Source organism: Phoca vitulina, unplaced genomic scaffold (assembly GCF_004348235.1).
Source record: "Phoca vitulina isolate PV1807 unplaced genomic scaffold, GSC_HSeal_1.0 scaffold98, whole genome shotgun sequence".
NCBI lineage: Eukaryota > Metazoa > Chordata > Mammalia > Carnivora > Phocidae > Phoca > Phoca vitulina.
This window is the reverse complement of record NW_022589801.1, coordinates 901,808-917,400: the sequence shown is the minus strand read 5'-3', so window position 1 is coordinate 917,400 and position 15,593 is coordinate 901,808. Positions and strand designations below refer to the sequence as shown.

General features: G+C 49.8%; 1 protein-coding gene across 1 annotated transcript in view; it reads left to right on the top strand.

Moving 5' to 3' along the window:
* Positions 1–15,593, top strand: part of FAM178B (family with sequence similarity 178 member B) — a 113,060-nt gene that overhangs the window by 41,314 nt on the left and 56,153 nt on the right. The window contains exons 7-8 of the mRNA XM_032397355.1: positions 3,240–3,345; positions 7,125–7,209. Of these exons, the coding sequence (XP_032253246.1) occupies positions 3,240–3,345; positions 7,125–7,209 (191 nt within the window). The remainder of the gene's footprint in view (positions 1–3,239; positions 3,346–7,124; positions 7,210–15,593) is intronic.

The window sequence follows — 15,593 nt, the reverse complement described above, 5'->3', positions numbered from 1 at the left end:
CTTCCTCCCCTCCTTCTCACCTGGTCCTTCCTTAGGTGGTATCTATTCTAGAGATCATTAACTCCTTGTCCCTTACAAGGAAGACATAGGCTATTTGCATTACCAGGCATGTGTAAAGTGAGGTGGGGGTGCAGGTCCTAGCAAGAACAGAAACAGGATAAGAAGCAAAAGGAAAAAAAAAACGCTTTTTTTTCTCATGGGGTCCCTTCTGTCTCCCCGTCTCACTGGCAGGCCGGGGTTGAGGCCCGGGTGAAATAAATCCAGCAGTTACAGAGAGTGTGGACAGAGCTGAGGGCCCAACTGGCTCCAACTGCCCCCAAAAATAAAGAGCCAGCGGATGCCGCCAGCCGGGGTGTTGCTGGGATCCCTGGACTCCTGACCCGAAGGGTGCTCACTCATCTTTAAACAAAGGAAAGAGAGAAAAAGAGGAACATGGATGAAAGCTCTGACCATTATTCCTTTCTGTTCTCCCTAAACTTGCATTTGAGGAACTTGGCAAAGACACAGAAACTGATACCGTATAAATAACTACACTTGGTGCTTATCCCTCTGCCATCACTTGGGATTCCCGAGGCATTTGGATCCTTTGCCCTCCAGGACTGCTGCCCAAAAAATAGATGAAGATAGAGAGCCTAGAGGAATGTTGACTTGGGCATCATCGGGAACACACAGTCCAAGTAGAAGGTCATAGCTCTGCCCAAGAGCCCAACCTGCTGACCCAAGCTGGCCTGTGTTTTGTTTGATTCCCCTTTGGGGCTAATCCCCCTCTCCTCGCCACAGGGGCTGGGGGTTAGCAGTATTCTGACCGTGACGGTCTCTCATCCCAGGTGGGAACCTCTCTTACTGGGATCCTCAGAGTGGACAGCTGGGGCTTCTCGCCCAGCCAGGCCTGCGTGGCATCTGCTGCCCAGAAGGCTCTGTCCCTCCCCTTCTCACCCCCGGGTCCTCTGACATTCTCAGGATGGCTTCTGACTTAGCATTGGCTTTGCAAAAGGCAAAGCACCCAGTTGGGCCCCATGTCCACATTCTTGGCTTGTGGACATGAAGTGGGTTTTTGCAAACTTAACAAGTGATTCTGTAACCCAAGGTCTTTGAGCTTTCAGTGCACACACCTACTTTGCCCACCCTTTTCCTCCCGGCTTCCGCTCCTGCCACAGATCAGGGCAGTGTCTGTGCAATCAGCCTTGTCCCTTGCGTTGAAGGTGAGAAGGCTCGTGGTTCCCCTGAGGTGAAGCAGCACTCGGCTTGGGATCCAGCAGCCTGCAGAGATTCCTTGCATCTCATGGAGCTCTAAGCACAGAATTCCTTGAAAGCCATTCGCTTCAAGGCGCAGCTGGACCCCTCCTGCCTATCTCCTGCTCCTTGCCTTACAGGCCAAACCTCCCTGGGCAGCAATGAACTTGAAGGCAGACTGATCTTTTCTCTGGCAGAAACTGAGCTGCGAGGCTGGGGTAGCCAAAAGGAGACGTTGCAACCGAAGGGTAGCTCTCCCTCGGAGCAGCAGTTGGAAATGTGTTGATCTGAGCCCACAGGGGCTTGTACAATCAGTTCTCCTACTGAGAAAGTGGTGGGGTGCCCCCCCTGAGCGGAATGCCAGAGCCGGAGTCTCCTTAGAGTCCGTGGAGCACCAGCCTCCTTGCCACATGGCCTCTGGCCAAGACCTGCCAGTCCGTGAGGTCTTCCAGGCATTGTTCGCTGGGGTATTGTCTGCACTCGGGGTGCTGTGCTTGAACCGCGCATGCATTGCAGGGTCAGCCCATGAAGTGTCCGTGTGGCGGAGCACGTGAATTAGAACAGAGTGCGCCAGCAGCCCTGGGGTGCACATGTGTTCGTATGCACAAATAAAGGTCTATTTTAGAGCGGTCAGCTTCACAGACCTAGGAACAAAGCTGCTTTCTCCTCTGAACTTAAATAATTTGGAAAAAAATACACAATTTGTAAACTGCCTGGACATACTCAAGGAGACAGCAACTTGGCTCAGAGGAGAATCTTTGTTTTGGAGCATTCTGTTCCTGGCAGATTAAAATACGTCCTTTTTAAAAAGGAGAAGAGGTTGGGCTGACTGAAGAAATTTCTATCTAGTGTCATGACTTTAAACGCTGTCTGAAATGTTCTTTGTGTGGATTTGGCCATTAAAAAAAAAAAAAAAAAGAACAGACCTGAAATTACTTTTTTCATTTCCTAGAATCCCTATTCATTGCCTTAGGAACATCGTCTAGAACAAGAGAGCAGAGGAACATTCACAAAATGCAGAGAGAGTAGGAGCCGCCTTCCCTGAACCCAGCCTCCCTGGGGGTAACCAGGAAGGGTGATGAAGTCCAGCCAGCCACTCTGAAGTGACTTCTGCAGCACCTTCCACCACAGGCCCTACGACCACATGAATCATTTCAGCTCCTTTTACAGGGACCTGGGATCCTGCCTGTCCCGACGGTCTAGGGGGCGGGCGGCCGAAGACTCAAAGCTAGGCTCCTCTGCACACTGGCCCTTTGATTCTGAGAGCTCAGGGCAGCAGGGAGAGGCCCAGCAGGGTCCCGTCGTGAGGGGAACCGCAGGGTAGGAGCCCAGGCGGGAGGCGAGTCTCAGTGCCACCCCCCGCCCCCCAACTCTGCCCCTCCCGCGGTTTCTGAAGAATCCTCTGCGGCACCCTTGTTTGTTCTCTCCTTCCCAGAACGGCTCCGTCTTGGGCCCCTTTCTGTTATTTTCCCGTCTTCTCAGGTGTCCTTTGTGTCGGAAAAACACAAGACAGGGCAGAAACGCTCTGTGTAACCAGACCCCAGACTCGGGCCCCACGTGGGCCCCGCGGGTAATTCCGCCTGTCCATGGCGGCCCGGGGCCCTGGGCTGAGAGCCGTGACTCCCGGGTTCTCTCCTCACCTCCCCACAGGTTCCTCCTGCGACCTCAGTAAATCCCTTCGTGTCCCCCCTCCGCCATGGGGAAAGGACAAAACGTACTGTCCAGTCGTGTGCTTAAAACACTGAGAGATGTTCACGGAGATCAAGTGATTCTGGCGATGGCGTGGGCTGTTTTTCCTTCTGACAGCTTCGGGCATCAGGGGCTCTAAGCGTTTGTGTCCCTAGCAGGTGCTGTCGTGATTCTGGCGTCCGGTGAGGCTGCAAATATGGAACACCCCCCCCCCCCCACCGCCGCTTTACTGAGACAGGCGTGTTGAGGAAAGGCTGCCGGGCCGCCTGCGTGGAGGGCCCTCCACCCACCCCGACCTCACTCCTCTGCCTCCGCAGCTGCCCGCTGGCCCAGCAGCTCTCCTTCCTGCGCACGGGCCTCCTGAGCAACCTCTACCTGCACACCCCCGACTGCCCTGTGGCCCTGCTGCAGTGGCTCTTCCAGGTGAGGAGCACGGACCTGCCACTAGGTGGCGGGAGCACGCCGGCCCGGCAGCACGGGCAGGGCCGCTGAGGGGGAGGATGGGCACGTCCCTTTTCTGACTTTGGGTGCTGCGGGGTGTGTCCCAGCCCGGGGCAAGAGGAGGGAGGGAGGGAGGCAGCCTAGGATGCCCCTGTCGTCACGGAGTTCAGGGACCAGCCCGTGGTCTCGCTCCACTCCCCACCAGAGCGTGTGCCTCACGCTGTGTGGCCTGTGTCACCAGAAGCCCTCTCTCTGACTCCCCGCTACTCAGCAGGTGCTTCCGTTGTGTCAGCACTGCTCCTCGCTTGCTACTCCCAAGTCACAGGTCCGGGCCCTGCAGCGCCCTTGGAAGTGTGAAGCGCCCTCATGAATTTACAGCTGGGTGTGTCCCAGGTGTTTGAGCGTTTGCCTCTCTCCGTGGAGTCGTAGGGTGCCTGGAAAAGTCTAGAACAGCTGCTCCGTCTTCCCCTTTCTTCTCTTGCCCGGGCTGCGGGAACGTTTTGCCTTGGGGCAACATGCATTCTGCCCTGGGCTTAAAACCTCCACCCTGAGGAAGAGCAGCCCGCATAACCCAGGGACCAACTGTTGTCATCTGAACGCAAGGCATGAGGATGCTGGCCTTGGCCCCCACCCAGAGCCACCCCTGCCTGGGGATGGGCAGGTCACAAGTTCCAGCTGGTCTCATTCCTGCCAGTTGGGGCCTGGACCCCAGCTGTAAATTAGAGCCACCATGCAGGGTGGATTGTTCTAGGAACTCCTCAGCCTAGGCAGACTGGCTGCCTTCCAGAAAAGGCCCTCCAGCTCTCTCCTCTCCCTTCTGGGATCCTTCCCATGGTGCCCCTCCCTACCCCAGAGGAAAAAGTCCCGCTCAGCTCCTGGGGCCCAGAGTGTGGCTGCTCCCCTCGCCCCTCCCCCAGGCTCGATGGGACTGGCAGGCCTCGAACAGGAACAGTGCTACCATTCTTCTCTACCCCTAGTCAGCGCAGCTTCTCTCGGCTCCTTGCACAGTATATGGCCAAATGCACAATCAGGCATTGGGAGGCACAAAGGGCCCATCTGAGACGTCGCCCACAGAGGGTCCTTGTGTGACCCTGACACAGCATGGAGTGCCTTCCCTGTCAGTCAGCCCGGGAGCAGGGGGTGAGCCCTGCCCAGCTCTGCTGGCTCTTCTCCCACCTCCAGTCACCTCAGCAGGGGGCCGTAGAACAGAGGACCCAGCCCCGAGGCCAGACAGACGCTAGGTGGGAGTTCCAGCTCTGCCCCGTACTACCCTGCGACCTTGGACGAGTTGTTTAATGTCAGCTCTCTGCCTCAGTTTCCTACTTTGTAAACTGGGACCGACAGTCCCAGGTGAAGACTAAGTGAGGAATTCCTGTGACCTGCCTTGTCCATAAGGCCCAGGGCCTGGACATCATGGGAAAGGGATGATGTTAGCGCAAAGGCTCTGGTTCTCCACCTTCAGGAAGGAGAAACGAAAGCTCCTCCTCCCCCCACGGCTGAAGCCAGATAAGTGAAAAGGGTGCACTTGGCCTTGGGAGCCTTCTGGGCAAGACTCTACCCAACATCTTTGTCTCTGGAGGGGGAAGGAGGAGCAGGGCAGCTGAGGTCTTATAGACCTTAGCAGGATGGACTCTTTCTATTTCACTTTGGAGGTTTTGCCACTTGGAACATATCTTCCTATAGTAACAGTAGCATTCATTCATTCATTCATTCTTAGGCATGGGTCAAGTCCCTGCTACATAGTAAGCTCTAGGGATAGAAAGATCTTGGAAATGGTGTCCCAGGTAAATGTGGCCACAGAATGTGGCCGTGGTGCTCAACCCACTTCAGAACCTCACATTGTTAGTGGGGAGTATGGTTGGGAGAAGGCAGAAATCCACGGGGGCTGCCTGAAGCTGTTGGTGGGATTCTCCTCAAGGTGCAGGGGTGGTTCCTGGGATCCAAGGGCAGGGATATGGCTGGGCCTCAGGAAAAGCTGGAACCAGGATGGGGAAGGTTTAGGGTCCCAGGACAGGCCTTAGTTTCTCTCTATTCACCAGGCTCCGTGGCCAAGGTAATTCCCAGGAAGGAGAGTCTCATTGGCCCAACAAAAGTTAAGTGACAACCCCCCTCCCCAGTCCAATCCAAAGTAGCTAAGTGAGTAGGGTCACCGGGCAGCTGGGGGCTCATATATATGCCTGGGGTTGATCTGAGAGCTAGGGGATAGGTGAGCTAGGCAGATTTCTCCAGCCCCACTCATTCAACTTTTTTTGGGAAGGACATCCTGAGTTCCCATGGAAACTAGATCCTGCTGTCCACCACCCTCCCTCTCCCTAGTGGAGTGTATGGTGGACCCTGGGTGAATAGGCTTTGGCCTTAGTGCTCACGAATTACTAAGCTCATCACTGGAGCCCTAGTGTGTACCTGGAGCAAGGTGAGCCTTGCTGGGGAGGGTAGACAAAAGCGGGTAGCATATGCTGTCAGTGAATGTATATTCTTGTTGGAAAATGATAAGTATGAAGAAGTTACAAGAAGCTATGAGAGGAAGAGGAAGGCAGTTCTGGTATCATAGGCCTGGTCCTTTGGAGGAGGACTCTGAGACGTGGTTTCCCGGAGGTTCCCTGGGGAGGGCTCCCAAGAGCCATACCTCCGGCCGAGGGAGAGCCCCTGGGAGAAGGAGAAGCTGAGTGGCAGAGCAAATTCAACAGGCCACAGCCAGTTCTGCAGATACTCTGGAAACGGGGTGACCTTTTAGAGTTGTCCCAATTGAGGCAAGGGGTCCAGGCCTTCGGACTCCAGTATTGGCCAGGCCAGATATCAGACTAAGGCTGCACTCGGAGAGGGGGTGTGACCTTGATTGAGGCGCTCCCTCCCTGCAAGGTCAATGCCAGAGAGGGCCTTGGCTCAGAGCTCTCAGCAAGCAACAGCCCCTGGGATGAGAGCTTCAGGCCTGAAGAGGGGATGTGCCCAGAGTGTCCACGCAACAGGCTTTGTTCAGCACTCTCAGAAGGATGGTATAATGTGCAGCACGGCTGACCACGGGCAGGAACAGGGCTGCCAAGGCGCTGCCCCACCTCTAAGGCCTGGCCTCCTCTGTGTGTCCCCAGGCTGGATGGCCCTGGGCGGGGAGGGTGCTATCCCATTGTTCATCTCCATGTCATGTTCTCTCCACATTGCAAATCCCCAGCCTGATGACCTTCAGACTCAAGGAGCATTCAGGTAAAGATCCCAGTGAGTTTGAGTCAGATGGGTGACCTGCACCCCCCACCAGGTTATTTGAGGATCCGTACTCAGTACCAAGTCCTTCCCAGAGCCAGTGGCCTAAGATGACTGTAAGTTAAGGCAGTGACCTGGAAAGGATATAAGAATCATGGAGAGTAGCTGACTTGTCATTGTCCAGCTGAGTGTACTTAGTGCTTTCGAGCTATGTCTCTTCCTCACACTGGCCCCTGTCCTGGAGGGGCATGGCTGTGGCCACAGGGAGTGAGGGGCAGAAGGACCAAGACAGGGAGGTGGACAGAGTTTCAAGTCACATAGGCCTGGGGTTGAATCCTGGCTTTGCTGCTTACTGGCTGTGTGACCCTGGGGAAGTTGCTTGACCCCTCTGAGCGTGATTTCCTCATCTGTAAAATGTCAATAAGGGCAATATCCTTCTACCACGTGGACTTGTGAGGGTTAAATGGGATTTATTTAATATGGAGTAATGAAGGTTTACTACCCTTATACCATACTACTATTATGCCAGCTAACCTAAACTGCTTTTTTTTTTTCTCTCCTCCTAGCTGTTGACATGGCCTCCAGAAACTTCTTCAGGAGCCTTTAGTCTCCTATGGGATCTCAGCATGGATGGGCTCTTCCATCAGTCTGGTCAGTACTAGGGAGCAGGGTGGAGACCTGAGCCCTGAGGACCCAAGCTCGGGAGCCTACACAGTACACAGCTCTCAGCAGCTGCAGAGCCCAGCGTGCGGGAGAGGTGCTGGTGGGGACATTGCGTCACCACAACATGGAGACATCAGGCCATCTTTGGCTCTGGCTCCAGCATTAGTAAAAAGCTGAGCCAACAGGCTCCTTGGCACCTTGATCTGGCTTCAGATCCACGTCACTGTGGCCAAGTCCAGGCTGACCTCACAGACTCCTGGGATCCCAGAACAGTCTGGAAGGTGAGTTTTCTGGACTTAAGGGGACAGCCTTGCCTCTGAGTTCTTCCTGAGAGCCCCGGTTTGCGTGAGTGGCTTTCAGGAACATCTGCATCAAGTCAGGGAAGCTCCTTGTGTTGGAGTCACGAGAGGGGAAGGCCCTGAGGCTGTGCCCCCACCAGCAGTCCCTCTTGGCTCCTAGGACATCAGAGAAGCCCCTAAGTTTGGTCCGGGCAAAAGTGAGAGCCTTGAGTCTATACCTTGGTCCTGGCATTGAAGGGGTGATTTAAGTCATCTTTACAGTTGAGGATGTTCAGGGTTCCACAGAGCAATCAATTTTCCCTTTAGTGGCTGTGCCCTTACCAGGCTGTCCTCATTTGGTACCTGAACCTAGACACTTGGGCACTGAAACATATCATGTAGCCAGTGGAAAGGTGCTTACGGCAGACAAGGAGAGGGATTCACAAGTGTCCAGACCCCACCTTTGCCCACAGCTGTAGTCTGCCCACCCTTCCACTAAAACTCAAAAGCACGTAGCTTGGAAGGCCAGTCATGGACCCACGATGCACCCTCAAGCCCCTGCCTCACCAGCCCTTCAGATTTCTGCTTTTGTGCCTCTTGTACTTCAGGAGTTGGCTGAGCCGAGGCCCATCTGTCAAATGAGAATATTCCAGCCTCCTCCTGCTCCCCCTCCCCCTGCTCCCCCCCCCCCCCCCCTCCCCCCCCCCCCCCATCTGCACACCGGTACCCTTGTAACTGAGGTCTTCTGAATAGCACTAGTCCCGGCATCCCCATCCTTTTCATAACCTCTGCCCCTGCAGCCTGGGCTGCCCTTTCTTGAGCGTCTGGGGCCTCCTCTGCTGCATGCCTGCCCTTTTGGGGAACAGAGGCCTTCCTTGTCCTGCTCTTCTCCTCCATGCACTGGTATGTGTCTCCTCCCGCAGGGGCAGAGGGGACGTCCCACTCTTCTCTGCTTCTTGCCACGTTGTGCCTGATTTGCCCTCCCATCAGGAGGGGCCAGGAACCTGCTCTGGAGTTCTCGGCCAGTTCAGCTCTGGCTCCAGAACGTTTCTCATGGCATCACCTGAGAGCCCAGCCCAGGCTTCTCTTTCTCTCCCATTGGAATAGAGACTGGCCTAGAGAATTCCATGCCCAAGGTCGGGATCTTGACTGATTTGGGGAAAGTCAGAGGCCAGGTCCGCAAAAGAACCGGAAGCAGGACTTAAACATATTTGTACACCCACATTCAGAGTAGCGTTAGTCACGATAGCCAAGAGGTGGAAGTAACCCAAATGTCACTGAAAGATGAGTGGATAAACAAAACATGGTATACACATGTAGTGGAATACTATTCAGTGTTAAAAAGAAGGGAAATTCTGACACATGTTACAACATGGATGAACTCTGGGGACCTTACGCTAAGTGAATAAGCCAGACACAAAAGGACAAATACTTTCCACTTATGGGAAATACCTACAGGTGTCAAATTCATAGAAACAGAAGGTAGAATGGTGGTTGTCAGGACCCAGGGGAAGAGACAATGGAGAGTTAGCGTTTAATGGGTACGAAGTTTCAGTTTGGGAGGATGAGAAGGTTCTGGAGATGGACATGGTGACGGTTGTCCAACAGTGGGGGTGTACTTAACACCATTGAACTGCGCACTTCAAAATGGTTAAGGTGGAAAACTTTATGTTATGTGTTTTTTACCAAAATTAAAAACAAACAAGTTTAGAGACAAGAACTAGGGACCAGCAGAGAACCTACCAAAAGCTGGAACTACAAATCAACCACCAGTTCAAGAAGCATGTGCAAGGTTAAGTTAGATCCAGGACTGATATAAAAGGAAGTCATGCTGCTCAGGATTTGTTAGCAACTTGAGGTGCTCCGCAGGTCCCTGTCCTCTGTGGGACACAGCCTCCTGAGGCAGAACCTTGAGCTGCCTTCCCTCCCATTTGGAACTAAAATTGCTGTACGTGTTTTCAGGTTGCCTGGCCTTTCAGAGATTTGCATGTGTGTACATTTCCATCCTTTCCTGGAGTCTGTGGTGATTGGCTGCTTTTCCCAGACTATCCTGGGAATATCACCTTTATCCCAACATGCCTCCCGAGTAAAGGGGGAGCTAACGCAGGCCCAGGCTTCAGAGTGGACTGTCACAGGTGCACTCTGGGTCACTGCGGCTGAGGGCTGAACAGAGTTCAGGTTCAGGGGTCGCTGGAGTTTTGGGGTATGGTGGATACTGTTTTCCTAGATTGAGAAGAAGCCCAGGTCACCAGTTAAAAGTTCCTTGGTGAGCTTGGAGAATGGGGTATTGCAGAACACTGACATTTTTCACTGCAGGGGGTGTTTATGCATTTATTTAGAAAACATGCATTGAGTGTGTCCTGTATTTGGTACCTTGCTAGACGGCAGAGGGAGATACAGGGATGAATAAGGCGCAGTTCCTGCCCTCAGAAGGCTGACAGCCAAGTGGGAGGGGATGAAACGCACAATTACAACAGGAGATGGACACAGCCACAAAACTGTGGGAATTCCAAAGAGAGGAAGATTACTTCTAGCCAGGTCGGGTGGGGGGTTCGGGGAGGCCGGAGACAGGGAGGGCTTTGTAGGAGAGAGGGCAGTTGATTCATCTCTCAAAAGATGTATAAGGCAGGGATTGCAAACTCACTTGCCTGTGGGGACCAAGCAAGTCCATGACTAGAGAGCTCTTGCCTTGTCTAAGAGGCTAGTAGGTCTGGTCTTGCCAGATCTCTCCATTTTCAAGAGAAGCCATGTTTTAGTTAGTGTACTTTGGCTGTAAGTAACAATTAAGAGAATTAAATACCCAATTAAGAGAAGTTTCTTATCTCACGTGACAAGAAATCCAGAGGTGAGGGCTTCTGTAGTATATTCAGCAGATCTGCAATATCAGGGCTCTGGCTTAGCTTTTATGTCTCCCTTCTCACTACTACTCCTCAAGGTTGCAAAATGGCTGCCATAACACCAAGCATCATCATGTTCTCATGACACAGCAGTTCAAGGCAGAAAGAAGAGTAGAGGAGACGAGGTCATTCCTTCTCGTACTTTTCTTTTTATCAGGACACTCCATTTTGTTTCATTAGACAGAACTGGGTCACAGGTTTTAGAGGACACTTGCCATGTTTTCTGACTGTCTGGTGCCCTTGAACACCCTGGCTATGTTTGAAGAATTTTTAGCCTCATGATTCTACCCCTCCAGGGTAGAATCCTGGAGACTCACTCTTTCAGCCTCTTTTCAAATATTTGAATTTTTAGTTTTGGAATTTCCAGTTAGTTCTGTATAATTTTTTAAATAGTTTCTATTTCTCTACTGGGATTTATTTGTTCATTCAATATGAGCATATTTTCATTTACCACTTTGAGCATAGCTATAATAGCTGCTTTAAAATCTTTGTCTTTAATTATAACATGTGGATCATCTAATTCATTAACATGGAAAATTAAGTATGAAAGTGAACATTTATTTAAAATGAGTAGAGAAATCATACTAACTACTGTACCTTGGGAAGTTCAGGTCCCATTCTCCTGGATATCTTTAGGGTATTTTCCAGAAATGTTCATGTAGAAATGCCCACTGGTTGTAGCCTGGCTTCCCTACCTAACCTAGAAATTCATAGGGGGGCCGTGCAAGGGAGGGCCCCAGAACTTAAGCTTCATTAACTTTACAGTCAATTGGCTTAGGACACGTAATAAACTGTTTTCTGTTCAAACAGCTAGAGCTTTTCTCTGTTGCCTGTGGCTCGGAGCTCTGACTGCTCCAGTAGCACCCCAGACCAATCCCTGCAAGATAAGTGGGATGACATGGTTCATCCACTGAGGTGGACTGGGTTCCCTTAACAGGGAGGAAGGGGAGCATGGTTGTTGGATCGGCAGCCAGCAGAATCTGTCTTAGCCAGAATACCCACATTTATGTGAAATCTCCTCTTGGTAACTAATTCAGTTAAAAGACCAAACCCCCAAACCCCCACTGTGAACCCATCTGCAGGCTCTATTCGACTGTAGATGGAATAGAGCTCCACTGGTTTGCAGCCCTGGGGGTAGGATTCAGGTGTGGAGCGATGCAAGGGAAGCAGGAAGCAGTGGGAACAAAGACAAGGAGGAGGGGAGAGTAGGACTTCCTTAAAGGGGGCAGAGTAGGGGATAAAACTGGATGTTTGGAGCCAGATCTTAGAGGACAGTGGGGGCCATTGTAGACACAGTGAAGCTTTATTAATATTTATTAAGACTGGTACAGAATTGGAGTTGTTTAGATGTAATTCACACACCATGTAATTCACCCTTCTGAAGTGTATGATTCAATATGATTCATAGAGTTGCTCAACTAAAATCACTATCTAATAATTCCAGAACATTTTCATCACCCTAGAAAAAAAACTCATACCCATCAGTGGTCACTTCCCACCCCCCTCCTCCCAGCACCTGAAAACCCCTAATCTACATTCTGTCTCCATGAACTTGCTTATTCTGGACATTTCATATAACTGGAATTATACAATATGCAACCTTTTGGGGTTTTTTTAAGATTTTATTCATTTGAGCACTCCTGGGTGGCTCAGTCAGTTAAGCATCTGCCTTCGGCTCAGGTCATGATCCCAGGATCCTGGGATCAAGCTCCGCTTCGGGCTCCCTGCTCAGTGGGGAGCTTGCTTCTCCTTCTCCCCCTGCTTGTGCTTGCTCTCGCTCTCAAATGAGAGAGAGCGAGCAAAAGAGAGAGAACGAGTGGTGGGGGGGGGGGTAGTGCAGAGGGGCAGAGGTAGAGGGAGAAACAGACTCCCCTCCGTGCAGGGAGCCTGACGTGGGACTCGATCCCTGCACCCTGGGATCATGACCTAAGCCAAAGGCAGACGCCCAACCAACTGAGCCACCCACGCGCCCCAATATGCAACCTTTTATGTCTGGCTTCTTTCACTTAGCATCATATTTGCAAGGTTCATGCACCCTGTAGCATGTATTAGTATTCCATTCTTTTTTATGGCTGAATAATATTCCGTTGTGTAGATATACCATATTTTATCCATTCATCCGTTGAAGGACACTTGGGTTGTTTCCACATTTTGGCTATTGTAAATAATGCTACTATAAACATTTGCACACAAGTGTTTATGGGGACATAAGTTTCAGTTCTCTTGGGTGTACACTTAAGAGTGAAATTGCTGGATCATATGGTGACTGTATGGTTGATTTTTTGAAGGACTGCCAAACTATTTTCTGAAGTGGCTGCATCCTTTTACATTCCTACTGGCCATGTATGAGGCTTCCAGTTTCTTTACACCCTTGCCAACATTTGTTATTGTCCATCTTTTAATAGCCAAGCTGGTGGGTGTTAAGTGGTATCTTGTGGTTTGGATTTACATTTCTCTAATGACTAAGGATGTTCAGCATTTGTTCATGTACTTAGTGGCCATTTGTATATCTTCTCTGGGGAAACATCTATTCAAGGCCTTCGCCCATTTTTTTATTGGGTGGTTGGGTTCTTTTTTTGTTGAGTTGCAGGAGTTCTTCATAGACTCTGGATACTAGACCCTTACCAGATATATGATTTGCAGATATTTTCTCCCATTCTGTGGTTTATCTTTTCACTGTCTTGATGGTGGACTTTGATGCACAAGGTTTTTTTTTAGTTTAGTTTAGTTTTGTTTTGCTTTGAAGTAGCCTCCACACTGGGTGCCCCTGATGCACAAGTTTTAAATTTTGATAAAGCCTAATTTATGTATTTTTTTCTACTGTTGCCTGTGCTTTTGGTGTCAGACAAAGCACCATTTCCTAGTCCAAGGTCATGAATATTTTTCCCTTATGTTTCCTTATGAAAGTTTTATAGTTTTAAAACGCTCTTGCATTTAGTTCTTTAGTCCATTTTGAGTTGGTTTTTTTATGTGGTGTGAGATAAGGGTCCAGCTTCATTCTTTTGCATGTGGATATCCACTTGCTGAAAAGCACTGTTTGTTGAAAAGACTATTCTTTCTCCATTGAGTTGGCATTCTTATTGAAAATCAATTGACCATAGATATATGAGTTTATTTCTGGATTCTCATTTCTATTCCATTGATTTTTTTTAAAAGATTTTATTTATTTATTTGAGAGAGAGAGCAAGAGAGCATGAACACAGAGAGAGAGAAGCAGACTCCCCGCTGAGCAGAAAGCCCTATGTGGGGCTCGATCTCAGGAGCCTGAGATCATGACCAGAGCTGAAGGCAGACGCTTAACTGACTGAGCCACCCAGGAGCCCTATTCCATTGATTTATATATCTTTATGCCAGTACCCCCAATTTTTTTTTTTTTTTTTGATAGAGCATGAGCTGGGGTGGGAGGGGCAGAGGGAGAGAGAGAATCTTTTTTTTTTTCTATTTAGAATGCAACTTTCTTTTTTTCTAATTTAAATTCAATTAGCCAACATATAGTACATCATTAGTTTTTGATGTAGTGTTCAGTGATTCATTAGTTGTGTATAACACTCAGTGATCATCACATCACATGCCCTCCTTAATGCCCATCACCCAATTACCCCATCCCCCTCTCCAGAGAGAGAGAGAATGTTAAGCAGGCTCTGCACTCAGTATGGAGCCCAACATGGAGCTCAATCTCACTACCCTGAGATCATGACCTGAGCCAAAATCAAGTGGGGCACTTAACCCACTGAGCCACCCAGGTGCCCAGTACCCAAATTCTTGATCACTGCAGCTTGCAGTATTGAAATTGGGAGTGTGAGTCTTCCAGCTTTGCTCTTTTCAAAATTATTTTGGCTATTCTGGGTCTCTTGTATTTCCATATTAATTTTAGGATGGTTTATCAACCTCTGCAAAAATGACAGCTGGGGTTTTGATAGTGATTGTGTTGAATCTGTAGATAACTTTGAGTATTATTGCCATCTTAATAATATTGAGTCTTCCAATCCATGAATATGAGATATATTTCCATGTACTTAGATCTTTCATTTCTTCCAGTACTGTTTTGTGGTTCTCAGTGTGTAAGTCTTATATTTATTTTGTTAAATTTATTCCTAAGTATTTTATTTTATTTTTTTTTTTTTTTTTAAAGATTTTATTTATTTATTTGAGACAGAGAGAATGAGAGAGAGAGAGAGGGCACATGAGAGGGGGGAGGGTCAGAGGGAGAAGCAGGCTCCCTGCCAAGCAGGGAGCCCGATGTGGGACTCGATCCAGGGACTCCAGGATCATGACCTGAGCCGAAGGCAGTCGCTTAACCAACTGAGCCACCCAGGCGCCCAGTATTTTATTTTTTTATGAGATTTTTTATTTATTTGAGAGATAGAGAGAGCACAAGCGGGGGGGGGGGGAGGAGCAGAGGGAGATGGAGAAGCAGACTCCCCGCTGAGCAGAAAGCCCCATGTGGGGCTCAATCCCAGAACCCTGGGATTATGACCTGAGCCGAAGGCAGATGCTTAACCAACTGGGCCACCGAGGTGCCCCTTATTATTTTTGATGCTATTATAAATGGAATTATTTTCCTCATTTTCTTTTCAGATTGTTCCTTGCTGGTGTCTAGAAAGAGAACAGATTTTTTTTTTTTTTTTTAAAGATTTTATTTATTTATTTGACAGAGAGAGACACAGCGAGAGAGGGAACACAAGCAGGGGGAGTGGGAGAGAGAGAAGCAGGCTTCCCGCAGAGCAGGGAGCCCGATGCGGGGCTCGATCCCAGAACCCTGGGATCATGACCTGAGCCGAAGGCAGACACTTAAGGACTGAGCCACCCAGGTGCCCCGAGAACAGATTTTTGTATACAGACCTTATATTCTTCAACCTTGCTGAACTCGTTTATTAGCTCTAATCATTTTTTTAATGGCAGAATTTGGTTTTGAAAGCAAACATGTTCTTGTGCAACTAATTGCTTAAAAGAACTGACCTCATGTTTCTTTAACAAACATGCTTTGGCCGTGCCAGTGTAGGACTGGCCAGTAAGTCTGCCAAGCACACTGAGTAGGCAGCAGTGCCTGGAAAAAAGGAGCTCCATCAATGAGATCGAAACACTTGAGAGAAGGAGGAAAACACGCGTAGGTTCTGTCCTGTTAGCTTCCAAGACAATGTTGTTCATTCTTACCTACCCATTCCATTCCCTACCAGCTTCTATAATATTTGTGTAG